Source organism: Pelecanus crispus, chromosome 7, assembly GCF_030463565.1.
Source record: "Pelecanus crispus isolate bPelCri1 chromosome 7, bPelCri1.pri, whole genome shotgun sequence".
NCBI classification, from domain to species: domain Eukaryota; kingdom Metazoa; phylum Chordata; class Aves; order Pelecaniformes; family Pelecanidae; genus Pelecanus; species Pelecanus crispus.
Genome location: NC_134649.1, coordinates 9,096,797 through 9,117,467, shown reverse-complemented (window position 1 = coordinate 9,117,467; position 20,671 = coordinate 9,096,797). Strand labels below are relative to the sequence as shown.

The window sequence follows — 20,671 nt, the reverse complement described above, 5'->3', positions numbered from 1 at the left end:
ACTGACTGTAATTCATACCTCCGTGCCTGATTGCAGAGATCAGGGCAGGGCTGGGAGTTGTCACATCTGTATTTGGCATGAACCCAGCACCCGTGTTCCTGCCCGGTTAATGAACTGAGGCAGAGGAGGAGGGAAGGTCTCAGTCTTCAGCAGCAATGGGCAGGATATAAGGTCTCTAGGGCAAGGAAAACCATGGAAGGAAAAGAGGAGGAGCTAGTTGAGATACTGAAGGATATGAAGGACATGAAGAGGGACTTAAGTTTTAGGGGTGGAGTTTTTTGGTTGGTTTGCTTTCCTGTGCAACCACTGCCAATTTTGCAATCACAGCTTGACTCCTTGATCTTTCAGAATAAGATGCATTTCTGTTTTGTTTTTAAAGTGGATTCAGGCGAACTCAGCCAGCACAAAGTTACACTATTCTTTCTAAAGCAATAGGGAACAAAAAAAAAAAATGTTTTTCCTGGTGTATCTTTGAGGTGCCTGTGAACGAAGACTGATTTGCCATTTCAAGGATTAAGGGTGTAACTCCCACTAAGTTGAAAAATCAGAGAAAAAAGGGGAAGAGCCATTTCTGGGAGGCCCTGAGAAAGGAAGTGTCTGTGTAGCTTAAAGGACTCAAAAGTCCCTTGCTGATCTGTGCACCTAATTCAAGATGATGCTATTTCCCTGTATTGCACTCTACGTAAAGCAGCTGTTGAGTTGGGGGATTATCCTGTATGTAAGTGTGTGTGTATGCATTTATTTCCACTGTTGCTTCTCCTGTCTCTCCCTTTATGGATGTTGTGCGTCCATGTTAAATAACATACCAAAGCATATCTGGCTCAGGAAGCTCATGGGCTTCATTTGGGAGGCTGGAACACAGGCTGTGGAGTTGTATTTACAGTCTAGTGTAATGTCACTTCTGGGGGGCCTAGCCATGGCGGGGGGCGGAGGGGCAGGCAAGACCCCTGTACCCCAGTGCTCAGTCATCAGAAAGTCATGCCTGTGCAAGTTTCTGGAAACAAGCTTGGGTCTTTCTGCCTCTTCTAGAATGCTGCCCACATGGCTTTGAGTGTCAGGTCAAAAATAACCTTGACTTTTTTTAGCAAACACAATCAATAAAACAAGAGCCAATCTGGCCGCCGCCTCCTTCCCAGCTGTGGTTGCTCCATAGCTCCTGGCTCAGGGCTGTTCCATCCCTCTCAAGGTCATTGCTTGGATGCTGTAGCTTCAGCATGCCCTGGTGGTAAACCCACATCATCCCATTCCCACTTCCCATGTTTTGTTCATTCTTTCTTTTGGAGGACCCTCTCATTTGGGTTGTAGGAGTTGCAGGTGGGAAAAGTCTTCATCCTGTGTTTCTAGCCTTGCCCAGTGTGGCCAGACCATTTGGTGACAAGTCCCTGACAACTCAGTCCTGCAGTCTTGTGGCCCAGGACCTGAACTCCCAGTCCTGCCCTGTCTCGGAAGGGTTTCAGCGAGCCGTTGGATCTCTTGACTGACTCCTCCCAGTCTGTGTTTTGTTCTGCAAGTGTTCGCAGAGGCCTTAGATGTTGGCAGAGAATATGAAATGGCTGTAATAATGTCCTGTTTCTCATTCTGTCTGGGACATAGGCGATCCAAGCCAATGAGCAGGTCATTGAGGATGAACCGTAACTTACACTGTCATGCAGCAGCAGGTTGGGAGCTTATGCTGCGTCCTTATGCTAACCCCTTTGGGTATGCAGACAATTATGGAACATGTGGAAAGCAGAGGTGACTCTTGTGGGTCTCTGCTTTTCTTGGATCTGTATGGTGAGAGCAGAGAAATATGTTTAGATTTAGTCCAGGCTTTGTAGTTTTCTTTCTTGAGCTGGATGGTATTTGGGATGTGGCTCAAATAGGTCTGTATACTACTGTCACGCTAATTCGTCTGTACTTGTGCAAGCACAAGGCGTAGCGAGTACTGGAGGAGGAATGTGCGGCCCCTGTGACTGCTCTGGAAGTGATCAAAGGTCCCTCGTCTACTTATCCTCTGGACCACCACGTGGGGTCCTGCAACCTTCTTGCCTAGAATTATAGAATCATGGGATGGTTCTCAGTGTTGGCTTGTCACCCCAACCCTGCATCACTTGGAAGTGTTTCCTGTCTCCAGGGCCAAGTCCAAAGCCAACTATTGCATCAAGGCAGATGTGAGCTTGAGTGCATGTGTTCATAAACTTCGAAGCTGGGCTTCTTTCACGTATTGTCTAAGGGGACCAGCCAGACGTTTCCCCCTCTCTCAGCTCACTTTGAAAGAGGACCACCTCCACCTGCACCCCAGCAAAGACCCTCTTGTAAATGTTTGTACTTACTGGTGGGGGGGTGTCCGAGTTTAATCTGGGAGAAAGCTGGAACTGGCCAAGGACTGCCTGGGGGATGAAGACTGAGGTCCTTCCACACCATGCAGCATTGCAGCTTGTTAGCAAAGACCTGTGGCTGCAGCCATCTGGCCACGCTGCTGCCAGCATCACTCCTGTGCTGCCAGTAACAGGGGACCCAGTTCTCTGGGGCTGTCGATCTGTCACCTTCCCCCGGCTCTAATATTTACTGAATAATGATCCCAAGGTGACAGATCTATTGCTGTTTTTGTTCTCTGTAACATACCTGCCAGAGTGCCCTAGGCGACTGAGGAATTTATAATAAAGGCACGGTTTCCAAACTAAGTATGGTGCTCTCCTGCCAGCAGTACTTCCAGCCAGCAAAGACTAGGACCCTGTTTGTCCACCCCAGTAAGAGACTGGATAAATATATGAGGGTTTTTTTCCCATTTAGGCCCCAAATTTTTGATGAGAAGTTTTATTTGCATTCATTCCTTTCACGTGAGCTGTTTTGATTGTGTCTTTGTTTTGCCGATGTGTGCAGAGAGGGGCAATTACTTGGGCAAGGGTGTTCAATGGATCGGTTGCATGTTCCACACTTGAAACTGTTGGTAAAACCATGTTATTTGGCTTTTCCAAAGCACTGAGAAAACAAGAAAAAGCAGCATGAGAAACTACTTGATTTTGGCAGTGTGATGCATACTGTACGTGTGTGAGGGTGTGGATGCTGAAGCCTGAGCGGGTCCAGTCCCCAGACCTGTTGCAAGGAGGTTTGGCTGAAGGAAGGTGGGAAGAGGTGTGGGGCTGGGTGGTAGGGCGTGATGAGCTCTCTCTGTGTGCTGTCTCCTACATGGGCAGAGCGACCATCTGGTCATGCCACAGCTGAGGCTTTTCTTCTTCTCCACAGACACATAGAAAACTGGAAGAACTTGCAGACGCTGAATGCCGTCGACATGGAGCTGTACACGGGACTCCAGAGGCTGTGAGTATGTCCTGCATGTCGGGGAGAACAGCACTGGGCAGCCCCTTCCTTCCAGCAAAAAGCTGAAACTTCCCTCCATCCGCAGTCTCTGTGCCACAATGTTCAGAGCCTGTTTAAACTACTGGCTCTGTTGTATTTTGCTACAAGACTGCAAAATGGGGATGAAGTGCTTTTTGGTCTTTGCTGTGTCTGCAAAAAGGAAGATTGCTAGCTCCTGATAGCTCTGTCAACGCATATCAGCCCTGACCCTCCCTTCTCCCTCACTGTTCTAGTTCTGGCCTTGTGCATTGTTTTGACTTATTTCAGCCCCACAGTGCGAAATTCCAACTGTCTCTACCGATCCTTCATTGCTGGGCTGTTGGTCCTCATTTAGTGCAGTTGTCATCATGGTGGTGCTGCACAATAAGGGAATCGCACCTCCCTGCACAACCCTCTGAACACCAGGAAAGGTTGACTTTGTGCATCACAGAGAGGAAACTGAGGTCCATGAGATTGAAGGGCCTTGCTAGGTGCTTGGGAAGCCTGGATGATTGAGGGTACCACTCAATCTCTTAATTCCCACCTCCTGGAGCTGGGAGCACCCTGGGTGCTGCTTGCATGAGATGCACAGTGTTGCTCAGGGTTAATCGGAGATGCTGGGAGTATTCACTGGGAGCTTTACATTAGGTACAGCTTGCCCGCAGGCTGGAGGAGAGGTGTACATTGCTGAGCAGTCAATAACCAAGCCCCAGCAAGCTGTACTGTTAAGACACAGACCTTGTAAGCAGGCTGGCTGCTGTTCTCGTGTCACCTAAGAAAACAGCAATGAAGTTGGGCATACTTTTATCCGCAGCAGATATTAATAAACCCTGGTCATAGTGCTGATACAGCAGACAGGGCAGGAGGAGGATTCCCCCTTCCATGTCCATAACTCCCTATGCAAAATACTCACCCCTCCTCATCAGAGCTGCAAGCAGAAGGGTTTTCTCTTGGTTTTGAGGGAACCAGTGGTGCTGGAGGTTAGATTTGCTGTGGGGCCAGGCAGTGCTGCTTGTGAAGATGGAGGTAGAAGAGAGGAATGGGAGATGCTCCCAGCCACCCCAGCAAGCCTTGGTCGATGTAGGGGGAGAGTGTCAACCAGCAGCCACTCTATGCTGAGTGTGTGCTGTCACCGTATCAGATGAAGTTGAAAAGCTCAATTTTCTCTTTGCTTGTAACTCACAGAGGCTGTCTGGGGAGAGCTGTACCTCCCGGTGGGGCATCTCAGGGCTCCCAGTGCACCTTGGGTGCTGAGCGCAGGGCTTTAGAGCAGTTGTCACCCTTGACTCCATCGCTACCCTTCTGCATCTCTTTGTAGGACAATCAGGAACTCAGGACTGCGAAACATCCAGCCGCGCGCCTTTGCCAAGAACCCTCACCTGCGCTACATGTGAGTGCTGGCAGCTCCTTTCCCCTTTTCCCTCTGCTCCATGTGGAAAGGTGATCCCCAAAGTGCATCCCCAAAGTGCCTGTCGGGAAGAGCAGCGGGAGGGAAGGGGGGTGCTGATGGGGAAAGAGAGGGAGAGATGGTAAAGGGTGGGCGAAGGAAAAGCAAAGGCACAGGGAAGTGCAATGGGCTGTGATGTGAGATGGGGTGAGCTCCTGATGGGCAGCTGATGGGTTTCAGTTTCTAATAACTGCCCAGGCTTTGGTCACTGCTCTAATGAGTGCTTGCATCATTAGCAGTCTTGCAGTGGCCAGTGCGCATTTCCCTTTCTGCAGAGTTTGGGGGGCAGCCGCATGCCCCAGCACACAGCCGCAGCCTACCCCGCTTGTTATCTTTTAATGAAAGGGTGTTTTTCCAGCACAAATCCTGGGGCACGGGGCTGCCAGCTCTGCTCCTAATTACCGACTTCTTAAACTGGTGTCTGCAGCAGGCCTGGGGTAGGGATGTTTTGTGTCAGAGAGGCTGGAGTCCTGTTGTCACGGGACATTGTACAAGTGTCCAGCTGCTGGGGCATAGTTAGCCAGTGGGTACAGTGTCCTGGGGAACTCCTGCATCCTTGAGGCAAAGGACACTGATTTATTTCCTAAATGTGTACTTACTTCTTCCAAGGTGATAAAGGAAAGCCTGAATTTCAGGCCAGTGTGTAAGGTGCTCCATGGGCTTGAAATATCTTGTCAAAGTGGCTGTGTCCGAGATCAAACCCCTCTCAGCTCCGGTATAGGTATAAGGGGTGAAAAGAGGTTGGTGAGGGGCCACTGGCCTTGGGCATGACCTGATGGGCTGGATGGAGAGCGTGCGTATCCCTGCTTTTTGGAAATAAATGCTAATGCCTTCTTCCATGAAAAACGGCTGTAGCGCACATCCATTTGTGTCTGCAGATGCATGTGGCCATAGATATGGGCATGTTCCTGGCAGAGGGAGATAGATACGACCTGCAGAGCAGGATAGATTTGTCTTTTGATGTCTGCTTGGAAACGATGTGAACTGAAAAACCCCAAAAGCCTCCTTTTTGGAAAACCAGTCACAGTTGCTAAGTGATGGTAAAGTAGCTGCTAAATAGATCTGTGGTACCAAAGGGCATGAATAGTTAAGGGCATTGTGAACAAGCAAGGAGCCTTTTTGAGTTTAAAGAAGTCCTTATTTTGTCATCATAAACCCTCCTTAATGCTGACCACTGGGATTTCCTGATTTCTGCACTTTGTTATTTTAATTTGTAGCATTTGTTTTGTGTTTTCTGTAGTTGGTTGTTACTGGGAAGTGTTCTCTCCGAATACCTCTCCCAATTGATTTTTTTCTGGGGGGTGGTCTGTCAATTATGCAGTTGCTGTTTATGTATCTAGCAGATAAAATGAATAACATTTGACTCCTGATGAAATTAGTTTGGATATTGTAGGAGTCTAGAAGGCTAGGTATGCTTGTTTTGAGGCTGAATGTGTAGTTAATGTGTACACATGCAATTGTTGCTGCTTTTTCCAAAAGTGTTTGTTTTTGTCTTTTGAGATTACTTTTGAGATGGAAAAAACCCCCACATCCATCTTGTGTCAAGAGTTAAGCTTAGTATGTGGTGATGAAATATGTGTTTGTTTACTGCTTGGGCCATGTAAGATTGATCATGTTCTTAACATCTTTCTTTCCTTGCCTTTTGAAGCTCGAGGCAAGTAAGTTTATTATTTGGTTGGTGTTTGCCAGTGGGTTTTGATGCTGTTCCTGGGATGTGACAGCATGGATGTTTTGCAAGGTGGATGTCCCCCACAGTGGATGCCAGGCACCCAGGGATGGAGACCTGGTGCTTGCAGAGATGGTGGCTCCCTCCTGCTCCCCAGAGGCTATCGGGCCATGGTGCCATTGCTCCCTTGCACCCAGACTGCTTTTTCTGGGGTTCGCTGTCCCTGACAGGGGGAGCATGGTGGCTCCTGAGGCTTTGCGCAGCCTAGCAGGCACCTGGTGCCAGCCGGGGTCCCCTCCATGGCCACAGCACCATGCAAGTGCATTGGTGTGCCTCCTTGGCTGCTCCACAGCTGCTGCCTCCCAGGTAGCTTGGCTTGCTGAGGGCCTGACATTTCCTACAGCTGTTGCACGTAGGAGCCAGGGATAAAAGGATTAATGGAAATGTCACTCTGCTGTAAGTCTTGGGCTGCCGTAACCAGGTACAGTAGCTGACAGGAGCAAGGGATACTGTCCCAATCCCTTTGTGGCAGGGCTGGCTGCAGCTGGATGGGTGTGGGGCTGGGGACCGTGGAGTGCTTAAGGCTTGTTGAATTACTGCTATGCATTATTGCTGCTGCCCTGGTTTTCCTTCTCCTTTGCTAGCTCTTTGACTGGTTGCAGGTGGAGTTGAGTCAATAAGATGGCAAATGTGTCTAATAAATGACAGAGAGGTTTCACTGCCGGGGGGGCTGGCACAGGCTGGTGGGGATCCTGGGCTGGACCTTTGCAGGGTTCTACAGGCTGGGTCTGAGCAGCAGCAGGCATTTTTCCAGATGAAGCTCATGTACAAATTGTGAAGACTCAAAAGCTGTTCCCCCTCCTTGCCCCCCCTTCCTGGGTTAAATCCCAGCCTCCTGCTGAAGTGAGTTTTTTCCCAGTGCCTTTCATCAAGGTTTCCTCCTCTCAGATGGGCCAGATAGCTCTGCCTTCTCCCAGCAACTTCTATTTCTGGCCCTTCCTCTGTGCACGCACTTGTCTTCAGACCCCAGCTGTGCAATCACAAGCAGATCACTTATCCCGGCTCTAATTGCAGGAGCTCAGGTTTGTGGGGGTTTAAGATAATGGTTCTGGATGAGGTTTGGCTTGGTTTTTTTCCCTCTTTCCCATCACAAAGTCGGGGAGCAAAGGTGAGAAACCCATGAAGGGGATTTTCAGCATTCAGCTGCTCAAGTGGTAGACCTCAAAGTGCTCCAATATGCAGCCTGGCAGGGTCATACCTGTCCTTTAAGGTTTGAAATTAGCTGTATAAGTGCAAGGGGCTTGAGGCCAACCTAATCAGTGGAGGAGCAGTGGGTGACTTGGAGCCAGAGGTGTGGATCTAGAAATAACTTTGGATCTCTCCTTGAATGAGGAGGGTTGGTGCTCCACAGCTTGTCTGCTTGTCGGTGCTGTGAAGAGTATTGCTGCTACAGAGGCAATTAATCCAAAACATAACAGTGGGTTTTGCAACATGGATCTACCTCTTCTGCTGGCAATTGGGCTGAGTCAGTTGACTTCTTCCAGAACAAGTACTGGCTGGATGTTGAATGGGGATGGATGTGGGTCTGATCTAAACTGGATATCCTCCAGTGTTATTTTGTGCCCTCACTGGAGGTTGTCTCGCTGGGCAAAGTTGCATTGGTGGTTTCTTGGTCCCATTTCTGTGCAGCTTTGACAGCTCTTTGGTTAGTACAGGGATGGTCCTGGGGAATATCATGCACTGGATGTGAGGACCCACGGGTCTAGGCTGTGGAAAACTGAGCCCTTGTAGCCAAGATTTGTGGAAGTCAGTGTTAGCAGGCAATGCAGGTGAACATAGGAAATGTTTCGTGTTGACAGAAAACCTCAGTCTTTGGCTTGAGGCTGTACAAGAAAACTTTAGGATGATATGGTTCCTAAATTTGAGACACACAAACCAGTTGAATACATATTTACTACGTCTCTGTGTTTAGCACAGCTTATTGAGGAAAAAGTCTTGCACGTTCTCTCTCTGTCCTTCTCCTAATAACTCTCAAATATGTAGGCCAGTTTATCTGAACTAGATAGAGGTTTACAAGACATGAGGATATCAAGTTCCTACATGTATCATGAAAATAGGCAGTGAAATAGTAAAGAGATGTTGTTGTAGTGGCTTGTGGGGAAGAATACAACATTATCGCATTCCTCATTAGGCACTGGGAAGTCCACAAGAGATCTCAGCTTCACAGTGCACCAGGAACCAGTGCACAGAAGAGGACAGGACCTGTTTGCTGCTGGCCAAAGTGTCCAGCCTTCACTGGCCGTGCGACAGTAGAGCTGTGCATGTAGGAGAGGAGGCTCCCAACAGGTTGTGTCTAGGGTTAGACAAGTTGACATTTGCAGTACCTTGCAGACTCTTGCAGAGTCCCCCTTTACTGAGAAGCAGGTACTCAAGAGACTGCGATTGCCTCTAAATTCTTTCCTGGGCGGCTGTGTACTCAGCCAGCCAGTCAGGAGGCACTGCCTTGTATTTGCAGAGGGTAATTTTGCACACCTTATTTATTGTGTAGTAAAGAAAACAAATTAAGGCTGTGTAATTATAGAGACAGGCACACTCTTAAATAAGGCTTAAGCAGTCAGATTTCTATTTAGAAAATTAATAATTGCCATTTCTGACTGCATTCAGAGGCTCTTCTTAAACTGTCTTCTGGAGGTTTAGACATGCTCTAAATTGGTTTGTGGGCTGGCCAAGACACAGCTCCTGTCAAAAAGTGCTCTCTCAGCACTGTCTGCCAGAGTAAGGATGGGGTTGAGGATCAAGCTTTCTCTTCCAGTCTTCACCCAAGGGTCTTAAAGATGGAGACCCTGGAGCGCTTTGTGCTGAATGTAATGAGCTTTGGAATATGGTATGGTCAGATCACCACCTGCTCCACAGGCATTTTTATCTGTGTCATCCTGTCAGTCTTTTTCTCCCAGAAATGAAGACTGGGGAAGATCTGGAAGTGCTGGCAGGAATGCGCAGGGACCTGCTTTGCCTGGTGAAGAACTGAGCTGGCTTATCTATGGGCTTGTTTTCATAGGCAAACCTGAGCTGTGATTAATCTGGAGCCTTCCAGAACCTCCTCTGTAGGTTATGTTGTTTTCTGAGGATGTTGTTAGCTTTGGTGTCCTAGCTGGGTTCATGGCAGTTATGCAGTGTCATATGAACTGGTACCCTGGTATTGGATGTAGTTTGTAGCTTTGACATGGGAATTCCCAGAGATGTGTTATGGTTTTAGGCTTTGATAGGAAAGAAACTGGGTTGCATCCCCTGAAAATAGAGGTGGCTGAGGCAGCACAAGGTTGGTGAGTGGCTCTCTGCCCTCTTCAGTGCTGTTTCAGGACAGCACTCAAAGCCTTCCAGTGACTGAGGCCCATGTGCTTTCAAAGGGTTGCAGGCAACCATCTTGTAAGGCTGGCAAGCTTCACCTGTTTTTCTCAGTGTGTCTGGGAGCTTGTTTGAGATCTTACACTAAATAAAGAAATAAACAAAATATCAGATGCTGAATTATTGCAAGTATAGCACTCTTCCTGCTCGGTCATGGCTTGAGGGTCTTTTCCCCCTGCTTTGTAGTTAATGATCTATTGCCTTGCTCTGAAAGAGCCATTCTTATATACGAAGCAGGGTTAAACTCTCTCTCTTGCTCTCTTCCTGCAACTAGCTCCAGGCCCTGAGATTGCCTGCAACCCTCCGTCTGATTCTGGATGTCCTATTACCCTTCCTCCTCCTTCTTGATGATTTCTCCCTGCTTTGTCCTTTCATCACTGCACTGCTGTCATACCCATCCTGGCAGTCTCCTCCTAACCCAAACTGTCATGTGTTAATTGCTCTTGATTTCCCGTCCATACTCTTGAGTCAGTGCAGCCTAACAAGTCTGTGTGTGTCAGCCAGGGCACAGTATATGACTATATGTAAGCTCTTGGCTCAGTGGGAGAGTGAAGTTAAAATGCATTTACCTAAACTGCCTCCTTGATAGCTTAGTGTGTTTTATTTCGCATTTGCAAAGGACTAAATAGGAACTGAATATCTCCATGAATATAGGCAAAATAAGAAGTATAAGAGGTTGAAACAGCCTTTAATTTCTGTGAGGTGAATGTTCCTTTACTATCCCTAATCAGGCAGACAGCTTGGGTACCCTTTGATTCCCATTTGCTCTCTGAGGATGTTCCTGCTCCAACCCCTTCTAGGAGTAAACCTCTGTGCTGCGAGTTACTCAAGGAGGCATTTTCTTTCTAGTTCTTCTATAAAATGCTGGGCATGCTTATAGTGCAGTCACTAAAATAAACAGCAGTAACATCTCTGCTTCCATAAACTTTCCTGCTCTGCCCCCATCTGCTTTTTTCCCCTGGATGCCAGTGTAGCGCAGTCCTTGCTGATATGCTAATCAGCAGCAGTGGTGTTTGATGGCAGGTTTATTCTCAGTTGTTACCGCAGGTGACTGATAAGCAGTTAACTGCAGCTATTCCCTTTTCTGCAGCAGCAGAGGGTAGGTCCTGTGTTTTACCAGTCACTGTGCACAAGGCCAGAGGAGAGACCAGTTCTCTGTGGGACTGTGGCTTTCCTTCAGGCTGGGTTGAAATCATTTGACCTGCGTTCAGAGGCCTGGGTAACTAATTCCTGGCTGCAGCCTACTTTGCTCAGCTGTGGAGAGTGTTTATTGTATTGTCATAGGAGGCAGAGCAGTGAGTTTGTGACTGATGTATTCTAGTGGGACCTGAGAAAGAAAGTTTCTAGCTCAAGCACACCTTGCGGCAAGATTTGTCCTGCCTCAGTTCCTTATCTGAAAACCTAGAATAATGACATTTGTTTTCTCTGCTTTTATTTGATCTATTTGCAGTGTAACACCTTGTACGGTTTCCACTGAAACCTGGCCTTGAATTGTGGGATGCTGTTGCGATGTATGATGAGTTGTTATAATGCTATCACAAATATTTGTTGCCTGCTCGGATTCTTATGTTATGCCTATCACTCTGGTACCTGGGCTCTCAGGATTTTGCTGTGGCTTTGTCTCTCCTTCCTGCTTTTGAAATGTTGAGATGTTCTTTCCAGCTGCATTGTGTGCCTATGAGAATTATTTCCCTTTCTGAAGTTTGATCAATTGTCTTTTGGCAGACATGTGAAACGGGCAACTGTGGTTTTGCAAAGGTCCTGTTTTTTCCCATCCCCTCTTTAAGAAAGGCTGCAGACAGTGCGGGGGATCTTTTGAATGAGGCTGTTCCTATATGGGGGTGTGTGTTTCTGTGTCTCTTTATAAGCCGTGTTTCAGGATTGGGGTGAAATGTGAACTTTAGGCACATTGGGTTTTTTGGTGGGCTCATCCTCTGTGACATAGTACTTGCTGCGCAACAACGGCCCGACGAATGTCTTGTTGTGAGCTTCCCTTCAAAGAGAGGCCAGACATTCCTCTTGGATGTGATCCCGAAGATGAGGTGTAGTTGTGTCTTGGTTAAACCTCACCACATCTCTGAGATCACCAGCAGCACAGAATGAGCTGATTTCTGACGATTTGGGCATGACAAGGACCAGATCTTGTTCCTAGGCTTCTGAGGTCACTGCAGCATGGAGGTACTCCAGAAACAGCCTCTGGCTGTCCTTTTTGCTTGCTCCCCAGACCCTGCAGCTCAGTTGATTAGATGTGATGCAAGGCATGCCTTACCTGCCTATGTCAGTGTGAGAGGTGCTGCACAGGGAGGAGGACCCTCCCCAAGAGGGATCTGAGGACCTGGAAACCTGCTTGAAAGCTGCTGGGGAAGAGAGTGAACAATCACGGCAGGATGAGTGAAAGTTAAGTGACAGCACAAGTTATCTCACCTGGGATTTATCTTTCCATGATACTGGTTTACTAACAGTATGATTGCAGGGCTGATTTTCCCTTTTTGATGTACAGGCAATAAGCACCAGGGCAGAAAAATAGAAACATTAAAATCATATGTTATTTGAGCAATAAGCTATGACAGGGCATGAATGATGGGACATTAATTCATGATGGTCTGTGACTAGGCAAGCATTTAAATGTCATAAGTTAGGCAGTTGTGTGTTTTATTGGAATTATAAAATTTTATTAGAAAACTGGGCGAGGGGGTGGGGTTTCCCACCAACCCCCTCCCCTCATTTGTATTTGGGAAGGGGTGAGCTGTGAATTATGTCAGATGCAACAGACCATGGGTTATTTACAAGGCTGCCAGTAAGAGCCAGAAGTTTGTCTTCCCCAGGAGCTGTGGGTAACCGTGCCAGTAGACTTGCTAGTGACCGAGGATGAGCGTGTTTCGTGTCTGCCGTCCTCTGGCATGCCGTGAGGTCGTGCGTGGCCTTTCCCAGGACTTCTCCCCAGGCAGCTCTGCTGATGCCCACGAGTGTCCCGTGGGGTGGGGCCGTGCCCGGCACCGTGTGCCCCGCGGGACCGCGCTTCAGCACCACGGACAGGGCCGGCAGGCTCCCGGCCGCCCTGCCTGCACCACCGGCTGCCCGTCCTCCCTGCCTGCACCACCGGCTGCCCGTCCTCCCTGCCTGCACCACCGGCCTCCCTGCCTGCACCACTGGCTGCCCGTCCTCCCTGCCTGCACCACCGTCCTCCCTGCCTGCACCACCGGCTGCCCGTCCTCCCTGCCTGCACCACCGGCTGCCCGTCCTCCCTGCCTGCACCACCGTCCTCCTGGCTTCCAACCCAGATGCCGATCTTCCTGCACCACCGGTTGCCCTGCCTGCACCACTGGCCTCCTGGCTTCCAACCCAGATGCCGGCCTCCCTGCCTGCACCGCCAGCCTCCCTGCCTGCACCACCAGCTGCCCGGCCTCCCTGCCTGCACCACTGACCTCCTGGATTCCAACCCAGATGCCGATCTTCCTGCCTGCAGCTGAGCTTCCCTGCTTCCCATCCTCCAACCCAGACCTGGCCTTCCTGCCTGTGACTGGGCTTCTCTGCCTCCCACCATCCAAATTTCCAGGCCTCCCTGCCTCCAACCCAGTTCTCCAGCCTCCTGTCTTCTCTGCCTGCAGCTGGACCTCCCTGCTGCCAAACCAGCTCTGACCTCTCTGCCTGCAGCCTAGAACCAGCCCTGGCCACCCTGCCTGCCGCATGGACCCCGGCCTCTACCCTCACCCAGGCCTCTTGGCTCTCCCTGCCTCTCTGCTTGCAGCCTGGCCTCTGACCCAGCCTCCCTGCCTCCACTGAAGCCTCCCAGCTTCCCTGCCTCTTGCTTGGCCCCAACCTGCAGCTTGGCCTCCCTGCCTGTCCCTGCTGCCTCCTTTGCCCTTCTCTTGGAACAACCTCATTCCCCGTCCAGCCCCAGCCAGGCACCCCAGGGCAGTGAGTGGAGCAGTGGCTGTGCACACCTGGCTGCAGGTGCAAGATGGGTCAAGCCATCAGGCTGGCCATCCCTCAGGTGGGCTCACACCTGGTTTCACTACCAGCTGCACCTTTATTCTTCCATCTCTCCTGCTATGAAGCCAGTCTGCCAAGATGCCTGTTTGACAGATGCAATAAAAACTTTCTGAACTGCAGTGACTCCTGGCACGGGCTTTGTTCTGCAGTGTGGATGGAGTTGTCTTGCAGCAATGCCACCCCGCTGCTGTCTGTGGGTTTCTCACATGAGTTGTTCTCCAGGATAACTGCCATCCAACCTCACTGCAACCACAACCCACGGGCTTTGGCTAAATGTTTGTTGTATCCAGTTGTGTGTGTTGATAATTGTGGGTAATTTGCTGTCTCCGAATGATGAAAGAATGCCTGCTGCCATCTGAAGCTCTTAGTGCTTTATGGTGATTAGTCTTTTCATTTGAAAATATTCTTCACAGTGACCAATATTTGAAGATAAAGGGTGGGTGAAAGATACTTCTCCTGTTTAAGTACAACATGTATTAAGGAGAGCAGGAAACATGTAACTGCCATGTCCAGACATTCTTGTGTTTTTTGACAGAGCTAATTGTCAAAGACAAAATGTGTTTCTGCTTTTGGGATGGTTATAAGTGAGGAGTGTAGCAAGCAGGTTTTGTTGGACTCTGACTGTATTAAGTCTGCAACAGTTCCCTGTCCCCCTCAGCCAAGTATGCCTGGGGCTGTGATGAGGCACATCGTACCCCAGCTCAGGTGTAGCTGCAGGCAGGTCTCTGCTGGGAGCATTACTCCTCCCTGTGTGGTCAGCTGCTGCAAACAGGAACATTTCTGCCCAAAAGGCTATGCCCATGCTCAGGTGTGCTCCCAGGTGTCTGCTGCCTACTCTGCATCCCCACCCCATGGGCCCCTGGAGGGAAGCAGCAACCTGGTGTGAGGCAGCTCCCCGCTTGATGCTGTCTGTCTCCTAAGCTGAGTGTTCTTCTTGCCATTTGATGAGGTGTAGCTGGAGCATGTCAGCCTCACCTTCCGCTGTGGCCAGGAGCCTCCGCACAGCATGGGAGGTGGCAGCTGCCATCTCTGCTGGCTGACGGCGTGGTCCCTTTGGTCCCCCGTTCCCCATGCAGGCATCTTCCCACACCAGCCCACTGCTTCTGTGTGCTCCCCAGCTCTGGTCCCTTGTGGTGTCCAGCCGCTGCTGCCAGGCCCCCTGTGCTGTGGGTGCAGGTAGCTCTGCTTTCCCCTGAGGTGGGGTGAGTGCTGTAGGCTAATGACAGGCTTCTTTTCATTAGCTGGTGTAAACAGAGCTCTTTGGCAGCAGCCTGCTTTTCTGAGCCCAGGAAGACCATTTTTCCTTTTATCTATAATTTAGTGAAGTGTCAAGCCACGGAAGTTTTAACGATAATAAGCAGCAGAGGAAATTTATTTATTCTGCAAAGGTGGGTTTCATTCCAGGGATGTGGGGTTCTTTTTTTACGCTTCCCTCGCAATAAATGTTGGCTGCTCATGCAACCTCCCTTCCACTGTGTTCAAGCAATCTTCCCTGTGAAGTTCACCACTGCAGTTCCTGCTTGGCTCAGTGGCTTTCGAGCACCTCTCCCATGCAGGACCTGTGGGCCAAGCAAACTGGGAAAGGAGAGGCAAGGAAAATATAGTGAGGTGGGAGTATTGATGTGCTTGGTGAGGTGTAATGGGAGAAAAGGGAGTCACAAGTTCCCCATCTTCCACTTTCTCCTCCTGCTGTGCATCTCTTGTATCTTCTTCCCAGCCCAGCCTCTGTGATGGATTTGACTGCTGAGGAAAAGCAGGGAGGGGCTTTTTTGGGATTACATGTAGTGCTTGCCTTCTGTCAGCCTATGAAGCTGCCAGTGGTGACTGGAGATAAAAAATGGATCCATGTCATACGGAAGGAGCAGGGGTCCTTCCTGAAGTGCAGGAAGGCAGAGAGCAGAGCTTGGGGCTGGTCAAAGATGAGCAGGGGATGGGAAGTGACTGTGGGAGGGATAGGGACCAGTCTGGAGAGAGGGTTGCAAGAAAGAATTGGAGAAAGAAGTCATTAGGAAAGAAGGTTGAAGTGGAGCAGAAAGGGGATGGGGTATAGAAAAGGTGATGGGGAAAATGGATCTGGAGAGAAGAGGGAGGGTTGACTGGGGTAGTGAAGAAGCATGTGTGTGTGGGAGCTCTGCAGGGGGAAGCAAGCATAAGGGAGAAATGGGTTTGCTAGCAAATACTTGGGAATTGTGCCTCTGAATTAACCAGAACCTTCCTCTCCCCCTTCGATGTGGTTTTGGAGGCAATATTAGAATCTTCCTAATTATTTTTCTTGGACGAGTTTTGCGATCCTGATGATATTAATTATTCTTAAAGGTCAACAGCACTCACTTGAAACCCCTTCTGTTCTATCGTGTAATCAGTTAATTAATTGGAAACCATTTAGCAGTGTCTGCCGAGAGCTTAGCCTGCCTTATGCCCTGTTGTTTTGCTATTGCTGGGAAATATATATATGTGTATGTATATATATATGTATTCATATTTGTACCCTTTCCTTTCTTCAGAGGCTCTGCAGAGCTGTTGGTACCGTCCCAGCCCATTGCAGCCTCTGGCACCCCTCCCTGAGGCAGGCAAATTTGGGCTCAGGCACAGCTGTTACTTTTCTCTTTACTACCCCCCTGCAAGAGCAATGTTTAAGATTATTCAGGGCTCATTGATTTCTGGGCATCCAAGTAGGTGTGTCCCCCCTCCCCCTCCCCAGTATAAATTTGATGCAAGAGTCCCCTGACAGCTGAGAGCACAGCCCTAGTTCAGGAGGAAGCAGAAGGACCAGACTCCATCCCAGCAGCTCTGTGCTTGATGTGTTGAAGTTGAGGCTCTTGCGTGGACCTTGTCCAGCTCTCCCAGTGCTTTCCTCTGCATTTGGGATGATGTTCCAGCTGGGGTGGTAGCTCCTGAGTGCCTGTCCTTGCTGCTTCAGTATATTCAAGGGGGAGGTGGTGGGAAACATGCAGGAGCCTGGGAGAGCACATCTTTGGGGTCTGGTGTCACCGTGTACTTGGAGATGCTGGTAAATGTCCCTTGGGCATGGACCTCCCTGTGCTGTCTCCTTGAGCTGTGCCTCGCCGTGGCACAGAGCTCTCTTCTCTCGTATAGAGTGATCGGGTTTGCTCTGGGTCCACTGGAAACCTGTGAGTAGGAGGCATTTCCCAGTCATTCTCTGTTCCTAGCTCGAAGAAACAGGCAATTTGAAACAAATAGGCACGATAAACCCAACCCCTTACTGGAGCTGTCAGCTGGCAACCCTTGTTCTCAATCGGCACACATCTCCCATATTATTTCTGCATGCCGAAGCAGGAGAAAAGCCCAGCGTACAGGCCTAATGGATCTAAAATATCTACAGTTTGGGAGAGAAAAGCTGGGGTGGGGGCAGAGCAGCCCTGAGGATGTCTCAGCTGCAGGAGGGCAGCTGTGGGGAAGGGCTCTTGCCCGTTACAGATTGATTTTTCTTTTCGTTTAGCAAAAGACTGGCATGCTGCATGGATGCTGCTGGACTCTGCCCTGCAGGGAAGCTGGCAGGCAAAGGGAAAGCAACTGCAGGGCTGACCCAGCTTTTAACCTTTCCTTGAGTCCTCTGAGAGCCCAGATGTCTTTGGAGAAGAGCAGTGGAAACTGCACACAACAAGGGAGAGATGAGTGTAGTCCAGAAGGCCAGATCCCTGCATCTGATCTGCCTTGAAGCAGAGGGGACAATATTACCCACATCTGGTGATGGCTTCCCATCTGTACTGTGTATTGAACCAAAGCTGTGAGCAACAATAAGCTCTGAGGGGTGATTTGTCTCCAAACAAAGCTTCATGCAGCTGGGAGATGCCTCAGAAAAGATGACTTGGAGGGTGTGGAAGCGTCATGGGGTTGGGCCTCTAAAATGGCCTTTAAAGTGTTTCAGGACAGGCTGGGATGAAGGCAGCAGCAGGAGACTGCTTGTTGTGTTGGCAAAGGCAGTGGGAGGAGAGGCATGGGGCAGATGTGCTGCTGGCTCCGGCTGCAGGAGCCCTGTGACGGAGGTGTGGTGCCTTATGCCTTTCCACTTGCTCTGCAACTTCTGTTTTGTAATGCTGTTGTTTAAAGAACAATGCAGGAGACCAGCCACTTCCACCTCTTGAAGCCCTCTTTCAGTGACAGGTGGGATTTTACGAATCAAGGTCGTGCAACTGGGAAATATGGAGGGGTTGGTGGTTCCTCCTCCCGCATTGCACCTCCAGGGCTAGTGGGTGTGCATATGGAGTGGCAGGGTGTCGTCTTGTGTGTCACTGATGATGGTCCCTTGCTCTCCTCCAATGCAGGATGCTTTGAATTTGGGAAATTATTGCAAATTCTGGCTCTAGCCCTAGAGCAAGGCGTTATTTTGGGGGAATGAGATGATAATGCAATGCGACATGCTGTGCGACAGATGCCTTACAAGGCACAGGACAGTACCTGTGGATGCGAGAAAAGAGTTAGTTACTCTGTCCAAACTCACAAAGGAAGATTGAACCTTGGAGGCTTTTTTATTCTGCTGTGTTTGGGGTCAGTAAAGACCTGGGCATTGCTAAGGGGTTGCTTGAGGAGCAGAACTGGACTTTAGGTAATGCCAGACCATGGTTGGAGGACCTCTGTAAACTGTCTTACTCCTCCACAGCACCAATACACATGTCCTGGTGCTGATCCTGGAGCAGGGAGCACAAACGGGAGAACTGCTGGCAGCTATGACATCTCAGGCTGACCAGTTTTTAACACTGTGTCCCGTTCTGCTAACTCTGCTTTGTGGGTGTGTGAGGCTTGCAAGCGCTTGGCATTGCCCAGTGCTTTTGCAGGCTCTATCTCAAGAACATCCTGCTGGGGCTTTGTGCTAAGCTATTGGAGATTTCAATTACATCTAATATTTGCAGAGCCTGATTTGTGGGGAGGCCTGTACTGCCACAGCTTCTGGGACTCGCTGGGGTAATTTTAGCACGTTCATTAAGGGAGGACAGTACGTTTTTTCCCTTAATGAGCAAAGCTGCTTACTAAACAGGAAAAGGAGGGAGGGGGAAAGGGAGGGCAGGGCAGGCAATGGGGAGTGTAACATTGCTTTTAGAGGTCACTGGAGTTATCTGGCCTGGACTAGCAAGCCCCAGAGTGACTTTCCAGCATTTCTCTGGTTCAAACCCAAAGCTTTAGCAGCTTACTTGCTGCAGAGATGAAGCCTGGATGGAGCTACCCCTACACGTACAGCAGCATGTGAGGCTGCTGACATTTTCCTCTCCTGTGGCCACCAGTACCCGGCCAAGGGTGCAGCGAGCTGTGAGATGATGGGAAGCACCTGTTGTGCCCAGAGCACAGGGGATATCAAGGGAGTCCCACGCGGTGCCGCTGGCATATCCAGTGCTGGGGACCGCAGCTGAGGATGTTCATCTCGCCTCTCACTTCTGCCAGGCGGTCGCTTGTGCTCCCTCAGCCCCAGCTGCTCTGCGCAGTTAATCTCCCCACGATCAGGGTTTTCAGAGTGGCACCATGTTATTAAAATGTGGGAAAAACTTCTCTCATGCAGAAGTAAATGTGTCAGGTTGGAAATAAGGGTGAGTGGAGGATGGAGATGCATGGAGGAGGGACAGGCGAGGAGGGTCCCTCCCCAGCAGCTGTGTTTCTGCCATTGCGCTGGGCTGAACTGCATAATATAGCTTACAGTTTAATTACAGGGGCTCCTGCTTGTTGGTGTCATTAACGAGGCATCGGGCTTAATTTAGCTGAATAAAAATGTCTTTAGCAGTGGAAACACTTTTGGTTGCTGGGTAATTGAGGGAAGAGAAAACATGTTGTCTCTTCGTGCACTAAAGTCCACTTGTTCTGGGCTGCATGGATCCAGACCCCTCTCTTGTCCCATGTCCACCCACCTCTTTTCAAGTGCAGGAGGAGGATGGATGGAGGGAGGGAGAAAGCAAGAACTGGCACTTTGCTGTCACTCAGTGATAATGTCCCACCTCTGAGGCATGCGTGGGCTTGCTGGTGGAGAAGGCTGGTGGGGATATGGCGTGATGAGCCACCTGCAAAGCAGGAGGCTTAAGAACATGGTTGCTGTGGCTGGAGGAGAGCAGAGTGGTGTTGAGCCTGAGTCACGAGTGGGTTGGCTGTCTGCTGCCCTGGACCTGGTCCAGGCGAGCTTCATCCAACCCCTTCTCCCTGTGTGACTCCTTTGAAACCTGCTCTGGAGGCAAAAAGGAGCCTGGCAGCTCTTTATAAAGACTGTCTCTGTGGAAAATAGTGTCTTCTGAGTGATGGAGAAAATGTCCCATGGCAAAAAAGCAGTTTGAATGTGCTCCGGGAGCGCTGATGGCAGGTCTGTCCTGAGAGAGACAGGCTCCCGTTTGCCACTGAGAAATACGCAGGGAAGGCATTTTGCTTCCCTCCCCCTGTGTTTCCTCAATGCATGATGTGCCGTATTTTATTACAGGTGGAGCTGATGCACAGGCTGTTATAAAAGTTGTCTGGCACACTCTGCTACAGGGCTGCTTCCACTTTCCTATAACTCTGCCAAATTTTAATTGCTCAGGCTGAAGTTTTCTGTGTTGGGTGTCTGCTCCTGGCTGAATTATATATATATACACATTTTTTTTTTTATTATTTCTTTCTAGTTTCAAATCAAAACCCGCTCAGATGTTTGAGGCAGTGGATGGGAGAGGGGGGAACGGGCTGTTTTGCTCAAGCTAGAAAATACTGGTGATGTTTCTGTTACAGAGCACCTGCACCCTCCTTTTGTGGAGAGGAAGAAATTTTTTCAAAGGGCAGATTTTGTTTGGAAGACTTAATTTTGCTCTGGGATGTTTCCTTGCATAGGCAGAATGGCTCTTGGTCCAGTTGCAGGGGAGAAGTTTTGGAAAGGA

At 49.6% G+C, this 20,671-nt stretch overlaps 1 protein-coding gene across 6 annotated transcripts in view; it reads left to right on the top strand.

Moving 5' to 3' along the window:
* The window catches only part of NTRK3 (neurotrophic receptor tyrosine kinase 3), a 217,300-nt gene that overhangs the window by 31,437 nt on the left and 165,192 nt on the right, over nucleotides 1-20,671 (top strand). For all 6 annotated transcript variants that reach the window (XM_075713677.1, XM_075713676.1, XM_075713675.1 and 3 more), the window contains 2 exons: nucleotides 3,226-3,300; nucleotides 4,637-4,708. In XM_075713677.1, the coding sequence (XP_075569792.1) occupies nucleotides 3,272-3,300; nucleotides 4,637-4,708 (101 nt within the window). In that variant the 5' untranslated portion in view covers nucleotides 3,226-3,271. The remainder of the gene's footprint in view (nucleotides 1-3,225; nucleotides 3,301-4,636; nucleotides 4,709-20,671) is intronic.